The following is a 21,156-nucleotide window of genomic DNA, read 5'->3' as shown; positions in this document are numbered from 1 at the left end:
CGCTGAGGCACAGGCGATGGCGCCGCCGCCGCGGAAGCGGAGCGGCTGCGGCAGCTGCGTGAGGGCCGCGCCGGGCGGCCCGGGGTGCTGGCGGCTATGGGGCAAGGCGGGAGACCGGGGCGCGACGGAGGAGGYCGGGGCTGCGCTCGGGGGCTGGTGTTCCTTTTGTCCGCTGCTCCCATGTAAAGGAAGAATAAATCCTTCAGCCTCACCTAGCGCCTTTAAAAATCTTCCTCACGTTTGTCTTCTCTGCATTTTTACATCTCACTTCAAGCCTTTGCGTTGTTATTTCTAGTCTTACAGGCAGAGAAAGGTGCTTTCTTTTTGATTTGCATGTAAGCATGAACAAGTTATTTAAAAACTTTTTTTTTTTAACTTAGGCATATTTCATACGTGTCTTATGCATAGTAGAAACAAGTATCTCAACATTACAGCGCCTCTTCACAGCTTTTCTTCTTGAACGTGGTTACCCAGCCGTGCCTGGGAGCACCCTGGAGAGGGCCATGGGGTAGAGCCCACGGCCAGGACCGTTCCYGCTCTGTCACCACAGCCAATTAAACTGATGGCAGTGTAAACCGGAGGTTGAGATCCTTCATGGCGCCACACCTTGATTCATCCTTATCAAGCGATATTCGGTCCAGAATTTGGGAATTCTGGTGTTAYGGGCACTATAAAAGTATAAAGACCCTTTCGTACCATACTAGCTCTGCAGACAGCTGCAGGAGATGAATTTAGTATAAATTGTGCCATTGCAAGGTCCCCTGTGACTCTCCCATAGCACATAAATATTTGTAGCTACCATTTTATTTTTGGTTAYGAATAAAGTATGCTCTTGAAAGTGAAGCTCACACCTCTGAGAGTATCTGAGGGACCTGCTCCTGAGAGCTGGCCACAGCTATCACCTGGCCTTTGGACAAAGGTGGTGTGTAGCTTTCTATTTAAAAAGTAAAGTCACATATAGATTACTATTTCATTATTTTTTCCGGAGATTTCTTGAAACGCCATGAGCAGGTAGAAATGGGAATGTATATTCTGATCTTTGCATAGTTCCACTGACTTTTTAGTTTCAGCTGCACTAAGAAAGCCCTGATTGGCAAATACTGTCTGCAATCGTGCTAACCTTAGGTGAAGACAGCATGGCCTGACATGAAGATCTGTAAACATTATGCAATTGAGATGGTTTTTGGAATAAAATACCTTTCTTATTATCTATGTGATTTGAATTAAGATGACAAATGAGGATGTATTAAATCACAGAAAATGTAACAATATCAGATTCTGTGGTTCAGTTCTGTTTTCTTTTGTGTTYTTCCCCTGCAATCATTTTGACAAATAGCGGATACTGAGAGCTGTCCCTTGAAATAAATCTAACATGCCCTACCTCCACACAAAGCTTTCTTTTCTACTTGTATTTCACATTAAAACACTGAGCTATATTTGTTCTCTTTTTACTGAAAGACTGTATGGAAACTGGGAGTTAGTTGGACTAAGCTGTGAGAGGCAAGTCAAGAGAAGGTGAGTCAAAGGAATCACTTCTTTCTTCAAGGGAAGATACTTTTATTAAAAATATTGAGACCCTTTTTATTTTCCTTAGCTAATATTAAACTTAGTTGAGGAAAGTAAAAGCTTTTTTACTACCAAATAGTATTAACAGAATATTTCTTTATATAGCTAAAGGCTGAGAGAGCTCCCAGGCTCCGTCTATGAAGACTTCCCTAAAAACAAACAGAAATTGATATTGCTAAGAAAGCTGATGTAAGAGGGTAAAGGAAACTTTTCTGATCTTTTGTACTGGGGCCATTGCAAATCATTTTGATGCTTCCTTCTTCTCCTGTTTCTTCCAGCTGCTGAGGATCTCCAGCTGTACACCTGGGTGGCAGTGGGAGCTGGATGTGTTCATGTCTATTTGCTGTGGCCTCACAAGGGCACCTGAACCACATYGCCCTCTCTCTGTCTTTGTTCTAACTCGGTTGTTTACATGCTGATCATATCTATATGTAAGCRTTCCAACTTATTTTCATTTCATTCTTCACATGACATTTAAGAAGAGTAAGTTCATATCCATTGCAAACCTGCAGCTGCACACTCTGCATGRCTTTCATTTGAGATTTTGGTACCTGTATCAGTTTTCTTTGGATTTTACTTTTTAAAAGAGGGAGAGGAGGAGAAAAAAAATAAAGGAAAAGAGAAGATGCCTACCTGGAGTCATAGTGACATGTGTTATGGACCCCCAGTATATAGTGAAGGGTATTATAGCTAGGGCAAGCTTTCAGGCTGCCAGCTGAGGTTTTGTCAAGAAGAGGACGTGAAGAAAGCATACAATTAACCCCTCTGTGGATGACGATCACTTATTTGATGCCCTCCCAAAGAAGTTGTGTTCATTTCCCACATTTAACTGGAGTCATGGGGCCTTATAATGAATAATATGTTGAATAACATGCCTATAATAAGGACCAAGTGCTGAGAGGTAGTGTATGTTAGGTTCGGCACAGTGCCATACTGATGCAATGATACGGTTTCCAGATGGGGGTTGGCTCATGTCCTACCAGCTCAGAGAGCAGACAGAAAGAGCATATGTCTGTCTGCATCCATCTGTATGTCTGCCCAAAGTCCCTCCACTTTTCCTTGAAGGTAAGAAAATGCATTATCACACAGAACATACAGATTTCCCTGTGAGTTGTTGTTCACGTTTTTGCAAATGGTACTGGTTTTCCTGTATTCCTGATTCATCTTTAAAATAACAAATCTTCAGCGCTTATTAGTTAAAGCTAAGCTTCTAAAATAACCTGTTTTGCTACTGACATGCTAGAATTCACATACAATTTCCCTGCTCCTGTCGAGTCTGGAGAACTGATACTTAAGCTGATTTGAAGAGGTTACTTAGGAASTGGGCAACAGTGTTATGATGCTGTGAAGCCATTTGGTTCTGTCATGCTGGGAGCTTGGGCAACGAGGCATATAGATTATACTATTTTGTGAAGTGCAAAACCACAGATTAATTTGCACAGAAACAACTCTGAACTGGAATTTCAGTTTCCCACACTTCCATCTGTGAAACACAAATGAAGCCCAAGAGCACAGTGAAGCCCAAGAGCACTGGCATTTGTCCTCCTGACTACAGCAACAGCAATCCCACATCCTCTAGAAAAATCTTGAATAATGCATTTATGAAATCAAGTTTTCCAGCAAAAAATTACTGCAGGAACAGTCTCTGTTCATTAAAACATGAAACCAAGTGACTGCCTCTTGAAGAGCATGATGAGGTTTGTTGTGAACATTGCTTTAGTATTTACAGGGGAATGGAGAAAATAGCAGCCCTTTAAAGAGTTTTAATTCAAATAATACCCAAGTGCAGAAGCATTGCCTCTGCCCTAAAGCCAATAACAGCTTGTGATTCTAAGCCTTGCCATCCAAGGCTATCCTGTGGTTATGCAGTTGTATTTGTTTTGGAAGATCCATAACAAATAACAAGAGGAAGGATATACAAGATATCACCGCAAGCTATAGGGGAAGGGGTTACAGTTCCAAGGGCGGGGGAGAACTTTGTGCGTGTGGCCTCTGAAAATCAAAAAATGTCTGTAGATAATATTTGCTTTTTCTACTCTCCCTCGGGGAATTAAAAATAAAGGACAGAAGGAAAAAATGTTTTTTTAAGCTATAGCCTTTGGTTACTAAAGATCAGATACTGTTCTAATCAGTTGATYTACTGAGGAAGGGAGCAGAAAATTTTAGCCTCAAACTCCTAGAGAAGGGTGTAGAGCAGACAGGAAATCAGCACTGTAAATGGGAATCTGCTGTGAGCTGATTGAAATGCTGACGTTTTCTGGAGAAAATTTTAGCCATCTGACATTGCCTTTCATCTCCAGTTGGAATGAAAAATCAAAAATTCATAATCTACCATAAACCAAGTATTCCCCAAAGTTGAATTTTGGGAATATCAAAATGGCCTTATCAGAATGTTTCATTTTAGTGAAGTTAGAGCATTTTCTCTTGACAAAGTTTAAGGGGTTTGTTTCAACTTTTGTTTTGGAAACTCTTTGACCCATAAAATGTTTGAGGCCTGTTTTCTGGAAAGAATATGTTGTCTCATGAAAATCTCTTACTCTCTTCGCAGGCAAGCTGGAGCAGAAGTTCATTTCAGTCTAGCTCTGCAATGATGGCCATCTTATTGAAAGCCACTAAAGCATTCTCATACGAGTGAATTTTAGAATGGCTGCAGACGGAAAATCCTCAGAATCTGTGCAGATACTGAAATTCATCTTTCTTCTGAGGGTCAGTGATTAGAAAAAGATAAGTCTAGATACCTATATACTCAGATTTTCTTATGTCCTTGGGAAGCTGAAAATGCAGTAAAGGCACTGTAAAATGCTGAGGGCCCCTTAGCTCCTGCATACAGTAATGACTCAGGTTCATATTTTTACATGGCTGTTTTAATAACCAGTTCAAAAAGATGAGAAAACCACTCACCTTTACTATGTTTTCTCCTGCTTCAGCAACCAGAGCACTTAGAAGGTTACCTTGTTAATCAATAACACACACTCATTAGAATATTCATGGAGCTGATAATGACATATTTTATTTTTGTGCCCCAATATTATGAAATCTATTGGAGTAAAACTGCTGTAATTTTCAACAAGACTTTAAATGAGTGTAATTAAGAAAAAGGTCAAAGAAAAGAATTGTCAGTAGCTAGGCAGTTATTTGTGACTGGTATTTAGTTATTAGTTGGTTGTAATTAGTTGTTACCCTGGGGTCAACTTTCTTGAAGGCTCTTTAGAAAACATTAAGCAGCCATTCTGGACAACAACCCAGGCTCTGAGGCAGTAATAAAAGTGTTGCAAAGAATAACGATGGAGACATTGCAAATAACYGAAATGTTTACCAGTAGGACAAGGAAAGAAGGAACGAAAGAAAACATTAGGCTGGTCTAAAGGCAGTTATAAAGGAATCAAGCAATGAGCCTGCAAGGAAGGAAGAGCAGGATTAGGATTATGATAGAGTGAAAACAGACATTATTTTAGCCCCAAAAGTCCATCACTCTTGCCTTTCTTGAAAATAAAATCAGATGCAGCTCTTAATATCCAGTAATCTTTAAAGAGAGGATTAAAAAAAAAGTTCTGTGAGAAAATGTAAGAGAAATTTCACACAAATGAGGAGGAAGGGAAAACTATTGGCTACAACTGGCAAAAAGCAAAGTACACAAAGCAAGTGAAAATGAAGAGATGGRGACAATAGTGATTAACTGCAATTGAGCTCTTAATAGAGGCAGATTAATTTCAGGTACTACAAGAGAAAGACATGAAATGTGTATTCTATTATCTGATCTGATACTGAGGAGGAGGGCAGTTATTTTAAAGGGTTAGAGGAGATTCATATGGCTGATAAGGAGGAAGGAAATAAGAACAAATTTAAATTAAGACATGGGAAATCAGGGAGAAAAAAACAACAAACACTGACAAGAAGATGGACTACATGACCTTGCAGGTCTTGTCTATCTCATGCTTCTTTGACTCTTTATGAAGATAGCAGGGCCTCAGTAGCATGTATTTAGGATATCATGTTAATGGCCTACCTCAGCAGACTTGTCCCAGCTATGAAGAATATGCTTTTCTGCAACCTCTTTGTGATTTTAGAATTAAAAAATTACAGCTCTTTGTTATTTTAGAATAATAAAATTACAGCTCTGAATTTCATCAAATCATATCTTTAAAATATTGGCAGTGACTAGAGGTGCATCTTTTCTCCTCTTATGTTCCAAATCACAGTATCATTTGCCTGGTGGTATCTAGGCTGTGAGTTTTTTTACTGTTTTTCCAGCTGCTTTCCCTTATTGCTGTGTACTTTGCTGAGACTAACCAGGATATTTGGCTGTACTGATCCGTGGTCACCTCACATAGAAGCCACCCTGTTTACATGCTGGCATGAATCCAGTTTGTATTTGTAGGTCATACTCTAGTAGTTTGTTCTAGCCCTGTACTGAGCCAGTTCATGTATGCCATTTGAACTGGACTGTCCCAGCTCTGTGTGAAAAAAGAATGAGGAAATACCAATAGCAATGAAGGAATTGCTAAGGAAATGGCCAGCCAGTCACAGGGATGCCATGCAGTGTTGAGTTAAATCAAAGGTTATTAAGATGTTAAACACAGATTTCTGGTGGTTCCTCCCACTATGGTCTGTATTAAGTTGAGTTGGACAGGATTTTRGCATTGGATACCAAAATCTTGGACTTGATTCTTGCAGAAGACATGGAGTGCTGCCTSGTACTTGACAGATGTATATGGGAACCCAACTGAGAACTAGTGATGCTGGGTCTAGACGGCCCAGTGGGGTGCCCCTCGCCTCTACCGGCAGTCTTTTCTGTCTGAGTGAGGACACACAAACTGGCAGAAGTACTGCATTAGAGATGACTCTCTGTTAATAAATCACAAACATCGCAGATTATAACACATATCTGTTGCTTGTCTGGTACTTGCCTCATTTTGGGGCACATGTAAGCTAGTTGCTTTCTGAGAATGACCACAACCACAGAGGTGGTGGTAAAGTGCTTTGTAACTGTCCACTTGCCACTCACGGTCTTAAGCACATTTTTATTCCTTTATTCCTGGTTATCTGTACTGTTTTTTATGTATTTTTTTTATTTGCAACCATTCTGTAACTGTTGAACAAAACAGGCAGCTGCAGGATAGTTGAAAAGACATCTTTTCCAGAGCTACTTTTCACCTTCTATTTTCCTTTTCTCCTGGGCAACCCTCTCACTTGCAGGTAGTACCCAGCCCCTGAGAGGAAGCATTTGTGAATCCATTTTCAGGAGCAATAGTTGGTCAGAGAACCCTTCGCCAAACTCTTTTGGGCAATGCTATCTTCTGGGAGTCAAAGACCCTTTTTCCTCCATCCCAACCGTATGCTGTGATCAGGGTGTTATAGCCTCCAAGAGTTCATAGTGGCTGCCAAGGGGAAAGACTGTGGTAGTAAATGATTTGTGTGAGCAGAACCATATGCTAAAAGCTTTTCCACTGGAACGTCACACGTCATTTCTTTCAAATCTGTTCTGCTCAGACAGCATTCCTGGATTCTAGGAAAATCACAGTAGCTTTTCTTCAGTTTTTCTGGTGTTTTATTTTCACACAAAGGCCAAGGTACTTCTACAATGGGAAATTGTCTCAGTCTGCACATATGTAGTAAACCAGATTCAACAGTAGTAAAGAAAGTGTTTGTTCCTTCTCATCTCCATTAGCATCAGCCAAAGCAGGCAATCGTAGTCCATTTAGAGCATATTGAATCAAAGGCTCTTAATAGCCCAAACAACCCGAGTACAAGTACTGCTCCCAGACTGTTTGAAATTCACYGAGGTATGAAAATATGCAAAGCAAACCCTGCATGCTGGGAGTTCCTTCTGGGCAAGCAATGCCCCTAGTGGTGTATGGGCTATGGTAGCACCAACGTACCTTGGTGAAATCACATGTGTTACAGTGGTTAACGTCAGCACTCCTATGTGCTATTAATGAACGCAACCTGCAGTTATTGAAACCATCCCCAGGAATTTTCTATAGTTATACTAGCATCAGGACTATCATTGGATGATCAAGTATCATAGATGACTTTCTTAATGACAGAAATCCAGGGAATGGTTGGMCATTGAAGGTCAACAGATCAGTAGTGGTGCTTTAGCACAGAAGTCTGTCCCTGTTTTGATTTAAACAACAGGTCTTGATGCTTTGGAAATTTTTTTCTAAACACTTTGGAGAAGGAGTTCTGTTYTAAGAAACCACTGACTCCAGACCATGCTAACTACTCTTGGAAAGGCTAAGCTTTCAATTAATATTAGAGCCTTGCTTGTGATGTGCAATCAGGTCCTCCTAGGTCTCCAAGGAGCAGTCTCCAAGGTCTGCTCTAGGTGTCTGAGGGCGGTGCTCAAGCTCCGTATGCTGCATGCCCAGCTCCTCCAGTCTGTCACTTGCTTGGGCAAACCCCAGTAATGAACTAATTAGAAATATGATGATCAGCTACCAGAGAATTTGTAAACAGGGTGAAGACTCATGCTAATCACACTATCCTTTGCAAATTGTTTGTCCAGCTTTAGCTTTATAAACAATATATACTGTGCTTCCTACCTCTGCTTGAGGGTGTGGAAGAGAATGTGTACAAACACAACTGGAAAAGCCCCTGATATATGCTGTCTTTTGAGTATGCTTTAGAGGCGGAAAGAATAAACATTAGCAAACAAATCTGATTTTCCTTAACCTTTTCTATGAAGTCATCCTGTAATTTATGATTCAATTTTTTTAAAATGATGTTTTTCTTGGATAAAGAAGCTCATGCATGCATGAAAGAGTTCACCAGTCAAGAATCTATATACACAACACCTAAAGACCAAGCTTCATATTTTTAATTTCTTTACTCCCCCCCCCCCCAAAAAAAAAGAGCATCAAGAAGACTGTCTTGAGTGTGAATTGGAATCCAGAAAAAGTAGAAAAACCTGCCAGCCTATTTGTGTTTTATGGTACTCCACAATCTTTTTAAAGTTATGTTTTTTTTTGTGTCAGCACTTAGCAGATTCAAGGTGAGATAAAATGTCCATTCTTTCTTTCTTTTTTCTCTCCCATAGCATCTGGGATCTTTAAAATCACCAAAAAACCCTTATGCTTTATCAATCCTAATTGTCTCACATCAGGGTTTCAGAGAAGAGATCGTTAGCATACCCAGACATAATGCAGATGTTCCTGTGATGACATGTCAGCACAAGGAGTGTATTTCTCTTTTGCTTCCTCCCTCTTTCTTATTCCTTATCTAATCCCATTCCCTTCAACACATTTGTCATTTATGCCAGTGCGGTGTTTGTTGGTAAAAGTGAAGCTAAAGGCCTGACTCCCAGCGGGGCTCTGTGGCCAGTGGCTGTGAGCATGGCCGTGTTGCACTCTCCTTTCCCAAGGAGGGATAGGCCACCAGCACATCCCTACATGTGCTGATGAACTTGGATCTGTGCTCCTTTGGTGCAAGCTGTCCTCTGCAGTGTAGGGCTATGGTATATCAAGACATATAGTAGCATGTATCTGCGTATGCCTGAGATTAGTAAGGAGCCAAGCTGGCATGTTGGTATATCATACCTAAGAAAAATATCACACCAACATTACCTGAATAAAACATCTCAAGTGATGTCCTGGCTTCATGCTGCGATAAGAGTCTTTCCACAACATGACAATTTGCAGGCCATTTCAGAGCGAAAGGCTCACAGCATTTCAGCTTTTACAGCTCTCTTATTTAAAYGAAGCCTTTATTTTCCTTTTAAAAATGTATTTTAGTCTGCAGAAGAGCAATACTCTAAATTATGTTTTCCATCCAGGGAGAATGTAGATGGCTGGATAAGGGAGTGAAGAAGGGGTGAAACAAGTACTTTAAAAATAAGCAGCTTTCCCTCCAGCCACCTGACCCTCTGGGCGAGGGARCGAGGAATCTGTGGGCAACTCTGAGTCTGGAAAAGTAGGGAGTAGAGACTGGACTGGGCTTATATCTAGGATATTTAAACATTTTATTTTTAGAAAACCCAACAATTAAGAAATAGAAAAGAATAATAGGACCTCAAATAGCTATTTTGATAAGAAACATTTTCCCAAAGAAAGAAATATGGGAGCCCTGCCAAATCAGGATTCTTCATGCAAGGCTATATAAAAAGTCCTTCTTCCTTTCCCCTCAAACTTATGCTGCATGAAAGATTTATTTTATTCTTGATATGACAAATAATTCTGTGGCTGTTTTGCCTCGTAGGAGTATAGGAGTGAAAAACTTTTTTTAAGCAGTTATCTACACCCATTTTAAGTTTCAGTATAGCTGCATGCATAATTATAACTCTTAACACATTTACAACAGAAATGTCACACAGAGACATTACATCTCCTACTATGTTTTGYGTATTTCTCACAGGAGGAACCCCAAGTGGAGTAAGCTAGGCTACTCATCAACTTCCAGCTTTGAATTTCCCTTTCCTCTTTCATTAAAAAAACAGCAAAAAGCCAAGATCTTTGAAAAGTCRTTAAGAGCTAAAGAGCCAAAGCTGCTACTTTTCCACTCTGACTGAGACATGAGTAAAGGTGCCTTCCCCCCACCCAGCTCTCATGGCTCAGACTGCAGTTGGCAAACGGGTGCAATTTCAGCTTTGGTGCTTCTGAGCCTTTTGTAGCTGAGAATTACTATTGAAATTAGTCCTACAAGCAGGAATTCTCTTCTACAATTGACTAACAAGTCTAAAGCTAACTTTTTGTGGCACAGATGTCCATGTGCGTATCCAGATCTTTCTGCACAGCACGGCGCTTCCCCGGGTTATGTTGCCTGTAACACGTTCTGGTTTCAGAAGGACACTTCTCAYGGCTACAGTGCAGTTCCTTAAACAGAAAAGACACCTACAAACTCRGGGCCCAGAGAGGATGGTGTCTTGGGCACAGAAACTTGTCCTGCACCAGAGAAACAACCAGGGTGTTTTCCCTGCCATTTGGGCTGCATAAAACTATCACAGGCAGCAGTGCTCTTTCCATAGCATGGGTAAAACTGTAACAGTTTGTCCCTTCCTGACTGAAAGTCAGCTAAATAGGCAACAGTAGATCCTGCATTAATTGTTAGGGTTAAATTTGTCCCTCAAATTGCCATGAAAAACTTCTGTGTGTCCTAAGTCCTGTGGTTTCCCCAGTAACCCTGCGTTCTGCATAGCTCGTGGCTGACTTCCAAGTCACTGTGAAAGGGCTCATTACTGTTGCAATAGGACAATGGGACAGTTTTTTTTTTTCCTTCACAATCAACATGCATTGATAGGAAATCTATTCTTGTCTACCTATACCTTAAAATGCAATCATAAATTTATTCGATAAAAGTTGCAACATTGATGGAAAGCAGACTTCTTCAAAACATTTGCTATTGTAGGATACTTTGATTATGAAGTAGCTTCAGTTAGGATAAGCATCACCTRCACTAAGTGAATTGCAAAGTAAATAGATAATATTTGTCAAAATGTAATTTGGAAACAGAAAGCTGGCAATGGAGACTCATTACTGAGCAGGTATATTTCCAACAAGAATCTGGTTTTGCTCACATGTTATTTGATGTTTTTGTCAATAATCTGATAGGAAACCTAAACACTACTATCATATTAGAAAAGTTTATAATAAAGTTTATATATGAAGAATTGATATTAACTTAAAATATTGATGGCAAACTCTCCTGTCCATAGGACTAAGGTGTAAGATTATCTAGCATGCTGAAGTTTAACAAGTTTGGACTGCAAATGAGACATGGACTTTTGGCAGTAAGGATAGCTAACTAGTGGGTTACTCACGTAATTGGAGTATCTGTCAGATGAATTTCTGACAGATAGGGTGTAACTAATTCCTGCATAACTGGATGCTGAAGATCTCTTCAGCTAAGTGCTCAGACCTGAAGATGTGCCAAGGCTGAGGCTGCCTCTGAAGCAGCAGCTCACGAGACAGTGCAGTCTACAGCTTCATAGTGAGGGACCAGGCCCTCCTACACTCTGTCGGGTCAGTGCCTTCATACCTGTYGTGGTGGGATCACTACAAGAGTGAGCAAAGAAATTTCTTCTTGCATCTCTCCTAACTTTTCCACGGTGTTTTTCCCTACATTTGAACACCAGTGCTCATCCACATCCATCCTAGTAGCATGAGCCTACTGGAGCCAGTGCATAGGGTCCTCAGGCACATATGGGAATGTCTGGCAAGCTGGTTGCTAGATGCACCACAGATGTGTGTTGTTCATTTTGAGTTCTGGTAACTGTTCTGCTCAAAATTATTTCCAAAAATACACAAAATAACATTGGAGTGAACAAAAAATTCTTTGTCAATCAATACTTTCACTTTAAAATAGTTTTGTTATGTTAGACAATTTAGAAAGGAAGGAGGAACTCACTGCAAAGACAAACTAGAATATCTCAGACAAAATAGGTCCTCAATAGGGAAGAGCAGTTTCAATTCTCCACTAAATGCCACTTTAAACAAACAAGTAGAGGTCAATATTTCTTTGCAGATCTTTTTCCTGAGTCTGACATGCTGGTGGGAAAAACAAAACAAGAACAGTATGTAGGATACTTTGTATTTAAAATACTCCAGACGTTATCAGTGGAAAAAAATACCTAATGCTGTAGAAGTTACTGCCYCATAAATTGTTTTTTCTCTTCTCTGGATCCTTACATCTGTCCATATTTCATTATTACAAAATTAGTTTGTTTATAAACATTTCAAAATTGTAAGGCTGTGTGTAAAATTTCAAAGCTTCAAGATAATGATTTTATATATACCACATCAATTTAAAATAACTTTGTGACTTCTACTTAAATAAATATCAGGGGCTTCAAGCATTGACCTTTGTTTTCAGAAATGAGAGAGTTGTTGTTAAGCTTTTGAGTATTTTGGCAAGTTTTATCCTTTCTAAAGAGGGATTTAAAAATAGAAACAATGTAGATAAACGTCTGAATTTCAGGATSAGAAATCAAGCTTCTGTTTAGAGATTGTTTAATTTCAAACCAATGTTAGTTTGAGAATGTGTCAGAGAGCGGTTGTGAACTACATATCATTTACCTTTATGAAACTGAAAAAGGAAAGCCATCACCCTTGGGAAGTGTGGTCAGGCAGATAACCTAGACATGAGCGGGATGCAAGCTGAATCGTTTGGTACCTAGATTTCCTCGATCTTCACATCATTAACTTACACTACAGAGAAGTATTTTCCTTCTCATCCTCTCCCTCCTATAGGCTCTCCAAAATTCCCATCCAAGCCAAGCTTGATGCTGGCTGATTTTGATTTCCCCCTCCTGGTGATGCTGCCGCTTGCACCGAACACCTACCCTGCTGTCGTAGCAGGACCTGCTGGCACGCAGCTTGTCAGAACAGCCCCAAAGAGCTTCCAGACCAGACAATTATAGCATTTGCTCCTTTTATATACTGCTGTGGCTACTTATGATTAGCTTCAAGCTGGGTGGTTTCTGCAGTGAAACGCTCCTAGTGGCCTGTGAAAACGTAGGCACAAAAACACACATGYGGCTACGCTCTCTGCAGAGATGCTGCTGCCTCCACACCAGACTTGCCCAMATTCCCTGAGAGCAAGCAACATGTATCTGTATTTCCCCAAAAGAGGAGCAAAATGGCTGCAGAAATGCAGAAACTTCCGCATTGCAGACATTCCAGCTGGTCCTTTGAGCCACGGCCGTAACTCCCTCCAGATGTAACCCTTCACTTTGCCCTCTTTGCAAGTTTATTTTCCTTGTAAGGAAGAAAAACATGGAAAAGATCTTTAGTGGGTGGAGACCAAACTGGTAAGTACTGAATGTAGAGAACGAAGAAAGATACAGCATCTGATACAGCTAGTGAACTGAGTCACAGGCACGAAGCTGTGGAAGTGCTAAACCCCTGTTGGATGCCTCTGGCTAGGTGAAATTCATCTTGCCTGATGTTACATGGGAGAGGGGGTATGCGTGTGTTCATCTGTACACAGGAAAAGGTCTTAGCCTCAGTTTATGGTTTGAGGAGCTCTGCGGCTCCCACTGCAAACCCGCGCCAGATCAGAGTCTGAAGGTGCTGCATGCATCCTGTCTGGGAGGTTTTGATCACACAAATATGCATGTTTGGCAGCTGATACTGGAGTCAGAAAATATACAGGGAATGTGCCCCATGTTCACATTTCTTACATATTCTCCCAGTGGGAGTGTGATGGTCATTTTGAATAAAAGTGCAATTTAAGTTTTGGGCGTAGGCACATCTCTTACAGTCTCTGCTTGCAGAAAAACAACATTTCCCACTTTCTTTGGCTGGAAGTCACTGTAGCAAAACCTCTGCTGGGGCCTAGGCCCACCATAACAGAAAACCACCCACAGTCCTCCCACTCGGGACCCTCAGTCTGACACGGCAGCACAGGGACGCCAGCCAGGTGTGTTTCGGCCTCATGGTGAACAGCAGCATTGTGGTGAAAGCTGAAGTGCTGACTGAGGGATACTTGCTTTTAACTGAGATCACCAGCACCTCAAGATGCTCCCACAGTGCTGCTGTTTCACAGCAAACTGACACCAGTGACTGACTGGTCCCCCAGCAGAAAAGGACTGCAAGAAGGAAGCAAATCCCCACGGGGACTTCTATTTTTTTGTGCTTTCCCCCACCAGATGGAGAAGCCATGGCAACTGTCTCAAAATTTTTACACCGTCTCAGACAGTGCTTTTCTACTCCGCTGTCTGACTGTGCTGGTGCAGTGTTGCTCTGTTTCCCCACATTAATGAAAGAAAAATTGTGGGTTTGTTTTTTCTGAACACTGAGGTAAAGCAGTGCTCACTGAGGCAGCTTCAGGAAGATATTTAACTTTTCCTGAGGTGCTAGGTAAGTCAATGAGGCTGTCATATTTGTAAATTTAAAAATGAGACCTTAAATACATGAATCAGGTCCTTTTTGCTACTCTCGGCAATGGGCAGAGGGTAACTCTTTGAGATGTCACTACCTGGCATGATGCCTGTGACTCCTGTCTTCACCCCGCAGCTCTCCCGAGGCTGTGCATTTGTGGAGAGGGCCTGATGCCCGTGCTGGGCAGCGTCCATCCACCCTCCTTCTGCCCAGGGAAAACCAGCCCTGATGGGAAGCTTTAGCGGTGTGGACACACAAAATCTCATGTCCAGTGAGAGTCACCACTAAACGAGCATATGAAGAGAAAACATGAACATCTTCACCCATCAGTGATACTAAACTTCATTTTTCAGAAGGTCTTGTGATGGACTCTTGGGGACATGGAGGCAAGCAAACACTTTGTGCCCAAGTGTGACGGCACCTGAAGTGCCCTAGTGAAACAGCCCAGTGTGGAGCCTGTGGCGCTGGTAGGTGTCAGATACAGTAGTTCACCACCAAGGCTGTTCTGGACTACTGATTCAGTATTTTACATTTGAAAAAAAAAACCCTACAAACACAGATGCAATAGACAGGAATTGTTCCATATTTTATGTCAACACATAGATATCCTACAGAGTGTTGTTGTTCTTTCTCCTGTCCCCTTCTCTTTTTCTTTCATCTGATTTATGTTTAGATTCTTATTAAAACCATGTGAAAGTATCACAAATATGTTTGAATTTGTCTGCCAGAAGTTAGGTCTTTAAAACCACAGATAAGTACCTAAATAAGTGGCTGATTTTCAGAGATGTAGTGCTCAGACTGTAGCAAGCAAGGTATTGCCTACAGACAGTTTCAGGTGCTTAATTTCATCAGTCAAATGGGAAAACCTTTGGCCACTACATTCAGACAAGAAATATTAAAGTGGTGAGTTTCAGAGCGTCTGACAAACCAGATTCCTAAATGATTAGCAGAGGATGACAAGTCTGTAAACTTTCCAACACACATTCATCAGGAATCTCAAACAAAATAGTTGAAATTCCAGGCTCATTTAATTTCATTTGTTATTGGCAAGGGACCATATTTAGGCCAACTGTTAGCACACCTAAGACAGATATAACAGAAACTTAGGAACCTTAACTCAAGAGAGCAATTTGTACTGTGGTAGCTGTGGCTGCCAGACCCTGAGGTATCCAGAGATCCTCAGCAATACCTTTTGGTCTGCAGCTTCTCTAGATACCTATGCTTTACAGCATGTGCTCAGAGGTGCATCCACTGCCACTGGCACAGTCACAGGCAGCTGAAAGGCAGTTGAGGTCCCAGGCCACCAGGCCTGCTTGGGCTGTGCTTCACAGTGATGACAACACTGAGCACAGCTCAAGAAACACCGCAGGAGACTAGGGCACCGCATGTGGAGCAGCCTCTTGGATACGGTGTTGAGCCATGAAACAGAGAAAGCAGCCTTCATTCAKCCTGACAAGACCTGAACACCCATTTGTGGCATAGCAAGGTAGTGGGCCTGCCTGGGATGAGGTGTACTTCATTCTTCTCTCTGCACTGGGCTGCCAACGTGGAGGAGAAGGCTGGACACGTGGGATGCCCAAAAGGCAGGCGTCCTCCTTGCTCTCGGAGACACCCCACCACCTGGGGAGGATGGAGCTCCTGCTCTGTGGGGCTACTTGTGTGTTTCCTTTGTGCGTGGTGCTTTTTCAAAGATGTAGTCTCTGCACAGTGTGTCCCAGTGAATGGCAGAGACATTGCCTCAGCTCTAAGGCAAGCAGCAGAGAAAACCCCGTTGCAGCCGGTGCTCCTGGTTCCTCTTTGGCTCTGAACATAAATGCTATGCCAAGGAGTGTGAGGCAGCAGGCCCACAAATTTCACTCCTGCTGGATGCATAAGGAGCCAAAGTAACTAGGAGAGATGCTCTGCATTGCCTTGCTGGGCCAGATGACTGTTATTTAGGTATTAAGATGCCTAATTTAGGCACCCATAATAGGAAGTCTTCTTATGGTCCTGGCATGCTATGACCACTGGTTATTATACTGTTCATAATCATGTCATTGTTCTTGTATGCTTCCTGTTTTATTACATCCGTCTGCTGCTCCATATTTTATATCTGAAGTGCCAGCTTTTTGGGAAGAAAGCTGTGCCACAGACTTATTCTGTGCTTAGCACCAAATACAGGCATGCCAACACCAGAGCACTGCATTTGCCCACAGCACTCAATAGTTAAATGAAGCAGTTAAGACAGTAGATAATAGCTCAGAAAAATGCTTCATTTCTACTTGGAGTGCAAGCATTTGAGCTTTTTTTGCCTGATAGTACATGCTAACCAACTATAGGTGCAAAAATTCAGGACTTAGAGGGCAAACTGAAGGACTGATTTTCCTATCTGTCTTTTTAAACTGTACACACATTGCTAATGTGCTGAGAAGGAAAGAGAGTTTTCCCAAAAGTTTTATAGGTCATCTTTAGATCTGTGCCACAAGCTAGACAAAACAAAGAAATATGATGTTACTGCAAATGCTCCACTGTCACGCTCTGCTACTCATACATTGTAGGTTCAAAGAAATTTTGGGTGATATTATAAAATATTCTTGCTGGGTTTAACAAAATGCCATGGCTAGCCCAAGATTTATGAGTGTTATTAATGTTTTTGACTGCTCAGCTTAAGGCAGGTCTTCTCAGAGGGTGCCCAGGAATTCAATGTCCCAATCACATCACTTTCAACCACTGAATCCACCTATTTATCTGATGTCCCAGCCTGGATGCTGCTTGAGCACTCATGCTTTCCTTCACCAAAATCCTCTGTGGTGAACTGATTCCAGACTGTTTGTGTGTCTGTACTCCCATTCTGGGCTCTGCTTCAATTACAGAGGCAAAAAAGGGAATACTTTGGTGTACAATATAGTAAAGGCAATGCTACATATTTTTAACTTGTTGCTGAAGAGCTCCAGAGTATTTTGTTGAGAAGTTATAAAAAATATGCGTATTTCCTAAATAATTCTATGTTCAAAAGAAAAAAAAATAAGCCTGATCCCTTTGGTGTCTATGGATCTGAAATTGAAGAAGTATTTAATATTAATGGTTCTTCCCACCTGAATTACTTTACACGACAGCTTGGGAAACTGTTATTTCTATGGCATTTCAGTAACTTTAGAGTTGGAATTATATGTGACTGGATTGATGGTAATGGAATAAGCAGATTCTTTTGGCAGCCCTAAGATGAATAAATAGCTGAAATCATAGTACCCATGACTACGTTCTTCTCTACATTCTGGTTTTAGTTTATTTCACTAGCTACAACTGGTGCTCATAATGGAGTAGAAATAAGCAGCTAAAAAATTAACTCTATATGGTTTTGTGAGGTGGGAGTAGCCAGATTCTTCTGTGATACAGACACTTGAGTTTGCAATAACAGCCCCCAAGAGATGAGTGTTTTATTCAGTATTGATAGAGTGTTGTAAGTTTGCCTCAGCCTTAAAGAAGTCAGAGAGACTCTTCTGCCCCGAGATTTTCTGACCTATGAGAGTTATCTTGCTCTGTTCTCCTGGGCTCTACTGCAGATGAGGAAGCGTGGGATGAAGCACTTTGCCTCAGAGTTGCATGGGAAGTTTGGGGCCAAGCCAGTGGATGGACAGCGGTTACCTGAGCTTAGCCCAGTGCCCCAAAACACCATCCGTTCTCTCCCGTGACTCCTGCTGGGAATGGCGGCCATCCACAGCGGAGTGGTGGGGATGGCTGGAGGACGGAAGCCGTTTGAACAACCTGGCGTATGTAGCACGCGTGCAGCTCAGTTTTGCAAGGCATGAGCCAGGGGATGCAGTGGACAAGCTCAGAAAGAGAAACGCTCCAAGAAGTGAGAGGCTTGATATGGAGCAACAAGAGACCAGAGCGATGGTTTCATCCGCGAGAAGGTGTCCGTGGCGGGGAGCAGCTGGAGGTCTTCGGGTGATGGCTGACTCCGTATTACTGATGGGCCTTTGAGCAGAACAAAGTGCCCTGGTCCTGGCCGTAGCTCACTGCGCCTCGACAGGCGGCTCAGAGGCTTACGGGGATGGCCTCAGCCTGCTCACGGATGGCACCCCGCTCCCTGCCTGCCTGCCCGGGCAGCAGCCCAGGGTCCCCAGGGAAGAAGGATAAACCGGCCGAGAAGAAGGAGGAGGAAAGGAGGAGAGCATAGGAAGGAAGCGGAGGCAGAGCAGGGAGCCTCCCAGCTGGGCCCCAGCGAGCCCCTCCATGCTGGCCCCGCGGCAACGCCAGGTGCTGGCGCAGCCCCTCTGCTCTCCTAGCCCCACTCRTGGGAGGCGCTCGCAGCCCTCCCTGCTGCCATCCATCCCTGCGGAGGTTGGACGTGCTCAGAAACTCCCTTCAAGGGGCCGGTGGAGGGGTGTTAGAAGTTCTCTGTGTTTTTTCACACATGCTTGCAAAAGACAACTCATGTACAACAGCTAAACATAATCTACATAAATCTGTAGCTGCAAGAGAAGCGTAACAACTACAGCGATGATGTTTAAGAGACGCCAGCCTGACTGCTGTGAATTTAAATGTTTTGCTTTTAAAGACATTGCAGTGAGTCTATGTATCAGAGACCCAACGGTTTCACACAAATGTTGGAAGCTCAGAACAGCTGGAGGGTGACAGGCACCACACAGGTGAGCATGGGCCTCTTTTATGGCCACTAGAAGAGAGCTTTGCTCTGGGTGCTCCCCAAGAGTTAATGGGGCCTGTGTGCCCCACAGCTGGAGCCACCAAACTGTGGGGTTGCTGCAGCCTGGGGGTGCACCCTCCACCCGTGACTGACTAGTCCAGACAAGTAAGTGACGCCAGAGACCCACACTATAAACATCTTGGTGCTATGGAGCCATTCCCCTCAGAACGACCCAGCAATCCTGGGGGCTGAGGACCAGGTCACCCGCTGATGTGCTCCCTGCCACCAACTAGAGCCCTGCGGCTTTTGTGTAACTGTGGGCTGGCACTGTTCTGACTGGCTACAAAAGGGAGTAAGTCACACACCTTGGTGTGGATTCAGAGGACCCGAGGGCCCACCCATTGGTGGGGATGCCCCTGCTGTCAACGGTGAGTTGATGGTGAGAAGAAGCCGGGGAAAACTATACCGGAAGGGTGGCCTGTAAGGGGCGAGAACAGTCACTGTACCATGCACCCGTGATTGAACTGTAGAGCTCTGATATGTATACATATTTTCAGTTCTGCTATATTTCTAGTTTTGCTATACTTTTAGCTTTGTTATAGTGGTTTGGCTCGAATAAATTCTCACACTTTGCAAATGATGAGCTCTCAAGTTCAGTGCAGCTAACTGCAGAACCCGAAAGCATCCTGGGCGCCCCTCTAGTGCAGAGGGTCACGTTCAGGCTCTTACTTTGTTTCACCAAATAACAGGACAAAGACCCAGACGGTCACTTAGTGAAGTAAAGTATATGAGATACCACAGGACTGAGATACCATAGGCCAAGACTAAACACTCCCATTCAACCTCCCCCCCCCCCCCCAAAATCAAGCAGAAAATAGACTATCTAGACATTTGTCAGATAGCTCCAGTCTGGAGCCATCCTTAGGCACTAGGGATGTTCCCTTCCTCTTTTCCCTGTCTCTAGCAGCCCTGCACACAGGGCAAGTRAGTAAGTCAGGCTCAGGAGGACATCTCATGGGACCCCATGCCCCAAGGATATTTTTTGGACTGTATTGGATACCTAGATGAGGAGTGAGCAACACACCCCGAATTTATCTTGAGATAGGTGGATACCACTATCAGTGTCAGAGATAATATAGAGCTGTAAATTTTTTTGCTGCATAAGCTGCAGTAATTATTTCATTCATTTTTACCTCATTGCAAGAAGTATTCCTTAAGCTTTAAAGGAGCACATTTCAGATCAGCTAGAGGAATACAGAAGCAAAATGATGAAAACAAAGACGAYATACAAAAATATTTTCCACTGCAAAATTCAAATAAATATTTTCTAGTGTTGTGAAGGACTGCAAGTCATGCCAGAGATGCTTCTAAATTACAGAAGCTGTATATTTAGCACCTACAGGAAGATCTGCAGAAGCCAGTAACGTCAGGAAAAGAAATCAAAAGAAAAAGGAAGCTGCAGTCATATGAATATCCACAGTCTCATACTTTTGATACTTCTATAAGAAGGAAAAGATGACATGAAGACAGGAGAAAAGAAGAGTCTTTTAAAACTTGCTTGTTCTAAGACTCTGGAAGGCACTGGGCATACAGTCAGGAGAATGCCTCCTGGCTAGATGCTACTTATTGGTATAACTAGTGAACACTGAATATAGAAAAGCATCTTAGAGAACATTTGATAAATAAAAAAAAGAAGAAGAAAAAAGGCCACTGCTTTGTATCCAAGTCTCCCAGTGATGTGAACCAAGCACAGATAGGAGTTTTCCCCAAAACTTTTGGTTTTACTAGCTTGAAAATACATCTTTCTATTACCTTTGGACACCACAGTCTTACTACTCCAGTGAAAGATGTTGTACAGCCTTAGCAAAATACTAAGTCACTTTGAAACAGTTGAGCCAGCAGCTTTTAGCAGATACTGGAACAAATTCAAGTCTTGTGTCTTCACCACCTCCTTCCTTCTCTCAAAATCAGTGAAGTGAATACAGCCCTTCATTTAAGAATGAGAGGGATTCACAGATTAACTCAATAGTCCTGTCACAGCTGCAGAGATATTTTTTCCTTCGGTTATCTAATTACTAGGGGAACGGTCTTCCTCAAGTCTTGTAAGAGCAATGAATCAATTGGTCATTGTCAAAAAAAAAAAAAAAA

At 42.4% G+C, this 21,156-nt stretch overlaps 1 protein-coding gene across 1 annotated transcript in view; it reads right to left on the bottom strand.

The window, feature by feature from the left end:
* Positions 1-14,575, bottom strand: part of FAM171A1 (family with sequence similarity 171 member A1) — a 141,921-nt gene extending 127,346 nt beyond the window's left edge. Inside the window, exon 1 of the mRNA XM_085310560.1 lies at positions 14,479-14,575. Coding sequence (XP_085166686.1) covers positions 14,479-14,575 — 97 coding nt within the window. The remainder of the gene's footprint in view (positions 1-14,478) is intronic.
* Positions 14,576-21,156: the final 6,581 nt, after the last annotated feature.

The sequence above is a fragment of the Rhea americana genome, unplaced genomic scaffold (assembly GCF_003343005.1).
Source record: "Rhea americana isolate MKP2758 unplaced genomic scaffold, rheAme1 scaffold_32, whole genome shotgun sequence".
Taxonomy (NCBI): Eukaryota; Metazoa; Chordata; class Aves; order Rheiformes; family Rheidae; genus Rhea; species Rhea americana.
Note: the sequence above shows the minus strand (reverse complement) of the source record. Positions and strands in the feature narration are given on the sequence as shown.